The 7,815-nt window shown below is 32.6% G+C and overlaps 2 protein-coding genes across 2 annotated transcripts; both read left to right on the top strand.

Moving 5' to 3' along the window:
- Nucleotides 1-541: 541 nt before the first annotated feature.
- Nucleotides 542-3,790, top strand: LOC137819055 (uncharacterized). Its single transcript, XM_068622779.1, has 13 exons — nucleotides 542-647; nucleotides 746-790; nucleotides 922-972; nucleotides 1,062-1,112; nucleotides 1,212-1,262; nucleotides 1,358-1,408; nucleotides 1,509-1,559; nucleotides 1,648-1,698; nucleotides 1,831-1,881; nucleotides 1,944-2,030; nucleotides 2,114-2,464; nucleotides 2,672-2,856; nucleotides 3,086-3,790. Exons 1-13 carry the CDS (start codon nucleotides 542-544, stop codon nucleotides 3,275-3,277), a joined length of 1,323 nt encoding a protein of 440 aa, XP_068478880.1. The 3' UTR covers nucleotides 3,278-3,790.
- Nucleotides 3,424-4,197, top strand: LOC137819057 (uncharacterized). Its single transcript, XM_068622780.1, has one exon. The coding sequence runs from the start codon at nucleotides 3,424-3,426 to the stop codon at nucleotides 4,195-4,197; it is 774 nt and encodes a 257-aa protein (XP_068478881.1).
- Nucleotides 4,198-7,815: the final 3,618 nt, after the last annotated feature.

Raw genomic sequence — 7,815 nt, forward strand, 5'->3', positions numbered from 1 at the left:
ATTTTGAAAACTATTTTCTAAAGATATTTTTTTTACGCTACTTTTTTAAATAATATATTGATGAAAATGTTTTTTAAAATATTATCTATATTTAATATATTTATTTTTACATTTTGCGAATTATTATATGAAGATATTTTTTAACTATATTTTTTCATTTATATAAACAATATTTAATATATAGATCAAAGTGTTTTTTAAATATTTATATTTAAAATTCAAAATTTAGTTTTTAAAAAAATTAAAAATTAAATATTCAAAATTCACAATTTTATATTTTAAATTTTAAATTTTAAATGATAGTTAAGAGGAGATCTCTAAAATTTAAAATTTAATATTTAATATTTAAAATTTAATATTTAAAATTTAAAATTCACTATTTAAAATTTAAAATTTAAAATTCACTTGCTTTTGATGTGTACATAATATTATTATTTGATGTTTTTTAATTGTTTATGAAAGTGTTTTCATAATTTGTTTTACTTTTAGTTTTGATTTATATTTTAGAATTTTTTACATCATTTTTCTAAGAAAACGAAGAATGACCATTGAACAAAGGACAAATGAGCTATCTACAAAAAGCAGAACTTATAAAGAAAGGAGATTGAAATCTATTCGACATTTGGCTCGATCAATCAATAATGTAGGTAACAAACATGTTATATAACACAACAAATATTATTTTTTAATAAATTTTGTGTATAGTTTTATAGATTCATTCATTCATTTAACTTGACATTTAAAGGATCTAATGATAACGAAGCAGGACCAAGTAAGACACATGTTACTGGTTAGTACACTTTTATGCATAATATGTCAATTTTCAAATAATATTTTAAAAGCGAAATGAAATATCTATACGAACAAAAACTTATATAGAAAGGATAAATAATATTATTCATATTAAAATTATTGTTTCAGGAAGGAGATTGACATTTATTCGACATTTGGCTCGATCAATTAATAATGCAGGTAAAAAATATCTTATATAACACAACAAATATTTTTTTATTTTTTTTAATATATTTTATTCATTCATTCATTTAACTTGATATTTAAAGGATCTAACGATAATGAAGTAGGATCAAGTAACACACATGTTACTGAACCTGGTTAGTACACTTTTATGCTTAAGATGCAATATCTATAGGAAGAAAAACTTATAGAGAAAGAAAAAACAATATTCTTGATATGACAAATATTTTTTTCAGGAAGGAGATTGACATCTATTCGACATTTGACTCGACCAATAAATACTGCAGGTAACAAAAATATTATATAACACAACAAATATTATTTTTTTAATAAATTTTGTGTATAGTTTTATTCATTCATTCATTTAACTTGACATTTGAAGGACCTAACAGTAACGAAGCAACACCAAGTAACACACATGTTACTGAACGTGGTTAGTACACTATTTTAAAAGACAAATGGAATATCTATACGAAGAAAAACTTATAGAGAAATAAAAAATAATACTATTCATATTACAAATATTGTTTCAGGAATGAGATTGACATCTATTCGACATTTGGCCCGATCAATTAATAATGCAGGTAAAAAAATGTTATATAACTCAACAAATATTTTTTAATTTTTTTTATATACTTTAATTCATTCATTCATTTAACTTGATATTTGAAGGATCTAACGATAACGAAGCAGGACCAAGTAACACACATGTTATTGAACCTGGTTAGTACACTTTTATGCATAAGATGTCAATTTTCAAAAAGTATTTAAAAAGACAGCTGAAATATCTATACGAAGAAAAACTTATAGAAAAAGAAAAAAACAATACTATTGATATGACAAATATTGTTTCAGGAAGGAGATTGTCATCTATTCGACATTTGGCTCGGTCAATAAATGATGCAGGTAACACATATTGTTGCTTTAAATTGTTCTATGTAATTTTATTCATTTATTTAACTTCACAGGTTCTACTTTTATTCCACAAAACTTTCAAGGATCAAATGATAATGAAGCAGTACTAAGTAATACAAATGTCATTGACATTGAAAATGGTTAGTATATTTTTATCGAAATATTTACATGATGGAAGTTCAATGAAATACTTCACTTTTTTTAAAAATTATTATGCATGTAGGAAGGCAACAAAGATTTCAACGGATACATAACTGTGCTCGAAATTTTAGAAACACGGTTGTGATGGTAATGTTTCAATTGTCAACTCCGACTACATGTGCACATTGTCATGCACGATTATTTTACCATGAATCACGTGATATGTGTTGCTCGGGTGGAAAAGTATTACTTCCCCGTGTTACTGCTCCGGATGAGTTGGTTCAAATATTTTCTGGTTGTTCTTCTGAAAGTAGACACTTTAGACAACATATTAGAAGTTACAACCATGTGCTTTCATTCACTTCACTTGGTGTTCACATGGATGAAAATATAGTTGCAACTGGTCGTGGTATATATAGTTTTCGTGCTCAAGGTGCAATGTATCACATGATTGGAGGCTTTTTTCCAAATGAGGGGTCTAGGCCACGTTTTTTGCAATTGTACATTTATGACACTGAACATAAATTACAAAATAGGATGTTGGAAACTCCTCATCTCCATCAAACTATTGTTAATAAGTTGCAACAAATACTACATCGGTGCAATCCTTTTGTGCATGTATTCAGACAACTTGCTCAAGAACAAAATATACATGAATGTACTTTACTCATTAAAGAGCGTCCTGTCAATCAACCACAATATAATCTTCCAACTGCATCTCAAGTAGCAGCAATAATTGTTACTGGGAACACAAAATCAATGGCACATGGACGAGACATTAAAGTTGTAAGTCATGATGGGAACTTAATAAACATTCAAGAAACTGTGGGATATTATGACCCTTTACAATATCCACTATTATTTCCTTTTGGAACATATGGTTGGGATCTCAACACAAAAAATCATACTGGCCAAAATATCTCATGCCAAGAATATTATAGCTACATGCTTCAGGTAACTTCCAACATAATTATATATATATATATATATCATTTCCAACAATTTACATACCAATGCTGTGTCATAAAATTAATACACATACACTTCAATGTAGATTCGTCCCAATGATCACTCTACAATATTACAAGCAGGACGACTTTTACAACAATATGTTGTAGACAACTATGTGAAGATTGAAGCAGGAAGGTTACGATGGATTCAAAATCATCAAAATAATATTCGTGCTGAAGTGTATCAAGGTTTGCAAGATGCTTTGCATGAAGGACAAACTCACACAGGTACATAATGTATGTAACATACTACATCTATTACATTTAAATATATCAAAACTCATACTATTTTTTTATTCAAGGAAATGTTGGACAGAGGACAATATTACCATCATCATTTATTAGTAGTCGTCGAGACTTGACATAACGATATGAAGATGGCATGGCAATTGTTGCTCATGATGGTAAACCTGATATTTTCCTTACAATGACATGCAATCCTTCTTGGAGTGAAATTTCTTCAGAGCTTAAACATTTTCAAACTCCACAAGATCGTCCTGACTTGCTCTCAAGAATATTTCGAGCAAAATTTGAACAATTGAAGGAAGATGTGATTGATAAAGGAGTTCTTGGAAAAGTTAAAAGTTACATGTATGTGACTGAATTTCAAAAACGTGGACTACCCCATGTGCATATGTTACTTAACTTACAAGATAATGATAAATTACGTGATCCAGAAGATTATGATAGCATTGTTAGAGCAGAAATACCAAAAAGTGAAGAAGAGCCACAGTTGCACGAAGTTGTACTGAAACACATGATATACGGGCCTTGCGGAACTCTTAATCCAAGATCACCATGTATGAAGCAAAATCAACGCAAGAAAAAATATCCTAAAGAGTTCTTGGAAGAAACACGTCAAGGTAAAGATTCATATCCACAATATAAAAGACATTTCAATGCACCAGTATCTATAAATAGAAATGTGACAGTTGACAACAGATGGGTGGTTCCTTATAACCCTTGGTTGTTGTTAAAATATGATTGTCATATAAATGTTGAGGTGTGCAGTAGCATCAAAAGTATTAAATATTTATACAAGTATGTCTACAAAGGTCCAGATCGAGTAGCAATGGAGGTTCATAGAGGATCAATTGTAGATGAAGTTCAACAATATATTGATGCTAGATGGATTTGTGCTCCGGAGGCTTTATGAAAAATATTCAGATTTACACTTTATCGAATGAATCCAAGTGTAGAAAGATTACAAATTCATTTACCAAATCGTCATCAGGTGCGCTTCTATTTTATTTTTCTATAAAAGAAATAAATGTTTTTGTAATGTATACACAGGCGCTCTCGCCTGTGTTCCCGCTAGTAATAATAATGATAATAATAATAATGATGATAATAATAATGATAATGATAATAATAATGATAATGATAATAATAATAATAATAATAATAATGATGATAATAATAATAATGATAATAATAATAATAATGATAATAATGATAATAATAATAATAATGATAATAATGATAATAATAATAATAATAATAATAATAATGATAATAATAATAATAATAATAATAATGTACCGGTGAGGGCCGCACGATCCATATGTACCGGTGAAGGTTGCACGATCCATATAACGTCTCGAATTCCATTGTCAGGCTGACCAACTGTAATCCTGAGACACATCCGTCGGTTCGACCGGTAGCTCATGTCCAATTCCACTCAATCAAAATCAGTCAAGCTAATCCGTGATTAGGAACTAGGTAATTCAGTCCTAAACACAGTTCAACCCCTTAACCTGACCCAATAAGGAAAGTCCACCATAGGTAATATAAATAACACATATTCCAAAAAACGGTTACGTCATTATCTACAGTACTCTAACAGTCGAGTGTCAAACCTACTTTCTGAAACTTTATCCTCGATCCGTATTGCGCTAAAAAAATTCAGACAAGTACTTTCATATGTTGTTTGCGCCCAGGTAAGGAGGCATGTCCAGAAACAAATCACAAAAACAAGATACGAGGGAGTAAAGCCAGGACTTTTTGTTTTCGGAAAACCAGTTTTGTTCACTCTCGGTGTGAGACTTACTACGCCTTACTCCTTGGGTATTTTGGTCTGAAATTTTTACCAGACGTTCGTCACTGTGTCTACTGAGTTTTGGCTGAGATTTGAGCCCCAGATTGGTAATAAATTTTTTATTCATCACTGCCAGGGCCGAAAGGAAGGTTCGGTTGTGTGTGAAACTGTTTGATTTTTTTTTGGGTTAATACTCATCCGTTTGACCTAAAATTTGTCGCGTTTTGTCCTAAATTCAGTGGAGATTCTTACGTGGAATTTCAGGAAAAAACTATTTTGGGAGAATTTTTCAAAAATTTTGTTCTAACCAAGGCTATCCTCTACCAAAACTTGTAAAATTTCGCCCTACTTTCTGAAATTTTATTTTGGATCCGTATTGCGCTGAAAAAATTCAGACAAGTACTTTCATATGTTGTTTGCGCCCAGGTAAGGAGGCAAGTCCATAAACAAATCACAAAAAGAAGATACAGAGAAGTAAAGCCAAGACGTTTTGTTTTCGGAAAACCAGTTTTGTGCACTCTCGGTGTGGGACTTACTACGCGTTACTCCTTGGGTATTTTGGTCTGAAATTTTTACCTAACGTTCGTCACTGTGTCTACTGAGTTTTTGCTGAGATTTGAGCCCCAGATTCGTCCCACATGATTGACAATAAATTTTTTATCCATCACTGTCGGGGCCGAGAGGAAGGTTCGTTTGTGTTTGAAACTGTTTGATATTTTTCGTGAGTGAATACTCATCCGTTTGACATGAAATTTGTCGCGTTTTGTCCCCAATTCAGTGGAGATTCTTACTTGGGATTATAGGAAAAAACTATTTCGGGAGAATTTTTAAGAAATTTTGTGCAAACCAAGGCTATCATCTACCAAAACTTGTGAAATTTCGCCCTACTTTCTGAAATTTTATTCTGGGTCCGTATTGCGCTGAAAAATTCAGACAAGTAGTTTCATATGTTGTTTGTGCCCAAGTAAAGAGGCACATGCATAAACAAATCACAAAAAGAAGATACGGGGGAGAAAAGCCAGGACGTTTTGTTTTCAGAAAACCAGTTTTGTTCACTCTAGCTTTGGGACTTACTACCCCTAACTCCTTTGGTATTTTGGTCTGAAAATTTTACAAGACGTTTTTCACTGTGTCTACTGAGTTTTGGTTGAGATTTGAGCCCCAAATTCGTCCCTCAAAATTGGCAAAAAAAAATTTATTCATCATTTCCAAGGCCGAAAGGAAGGTTCGTTTGTGTGTGAAACTGTTTGATTTTTTTTTGTGGGTGAATACTCATCCGTTTGACCTAAAATTTGTCGCGTTTTGTCCTGAATTCAGTGGAGATTCTTACGTGGAATTTCAGGAAAAAACTATTTTGGGAGAATTTTTCAGAAATTTTGTTCTAACCAAAGCTATCCTCTACCAAAACTTGTGAAATTCTGCCCTACTTTCTGATATTTTATTCTGGGTTCGTATTGCGCTGAAAAAATTTCAGACAAGTACTTTCATATGTTGTTTGCACCCAGGTAAGGAGGCACGTCCATAAACAAATCACAAAAAGAAGATACGGGGGAGAAAAGCCAGGACGTTTTGTTTTCGGAAAACCAGTTTTGGGGACTCTCGGTGTGGGACTTACTACGCCTTACTCCTTGGGTATTTTGTTCTGAAATTTTTACCAGACGTTCGTCACTGTGTCTACTGAGTTTTGGCTGAGATTTGAGCCCCAGATTTGTCCCACAAGATTGGCAATAAATTTTTTATCCATCACTGCCGGGGCCGAAAAGAAGGTCCGTTTGTGTGTGAAACTGTTTGATATTTTTCGTGAGTGAATACTCATCCATTTGACCTGAAATTTGTCGCATTTTGTCCCAAATTCAGTGGAGATTCTTACGTGGAATTTCAGGAAAAAATGATTTCGGGAGAATTTTTAAGAACTTTTGTGCAAACCAAGGCTATCCTCTACCAAAACTTGTGAAATTTTGCCCTACTTTCTGATATTTTATTCTGGGTCCGTATTGCGCTGAAAAAATTTCAGACAAGTACTTCCATATCTTGTTTGCGCCCAGGTAAGGAGGAACGTCCATAAACAAATCACAAAAGAAGATACGGGGGAGTAAAGCCAGGACGTTTTGTTTTCGGAAAACCAGTTTTGTGCACTCTCGGTGTGGGACTTACTACTCCTTACTCCTTGGGTATTTTGGTCTAAAAGAAGATACGGTGGAGAAAAGCCAAGATGTTTTGATGTGGAATTAGCGGAAGGATCCATGGATTGAGTTGGAATAAGGCTCTCCTAAGAGTTGTGTAAGCCTTAGAGGTGCATGAAGAGTGTGAAAGTGAGAGAGGTTCGGCCCACTCTCTTTGAGGTGCGGTTTTGGGAAGATTAAAGACCTAAATCCTGAGAGTTTAGGCAAGGAGTAAGAAAGGCACATTTTGGCAGAATTTCATTACTCAAAATAATCATGAGAATACATGAGGTAGGCTCCTCCTTAAATAGGCTTGGAGGACCGGAAATGAAGAGTCAATGACAATGGAATGCTAGCCAAATGAAATGCAAATGTGACGCCTAAGGAGTTCACATGGCAAATGTGAACTATTAGGATGCTTCTAGCGCCAAACATGACCAACCTATGTTAGATTAGAAGGTTCTAGAAACCTTAATCTAACTTAGGTTGGTTTTTAGGATCCAAAATTCATCCTAATTACAATTTAAACAATTTTACAGAAAATAAAATTCCTATACTATTTTGACAAGAATTT

This window comes from Phaseolus vulgaris, chromosome 10 (genome assembly GCF_000499845.2).
Source record: "Phaseolus vulgaris cultivar G19833 chromosome 10, P. vulgaris v2.0, whole genome shotgun sequence".
NCBI lineage: Eukaryota > Viridiplantae > Streptophyta > Magnoliopsida > Fabales > Fabaceae > Phaseolus > Phaseolus vulgaris.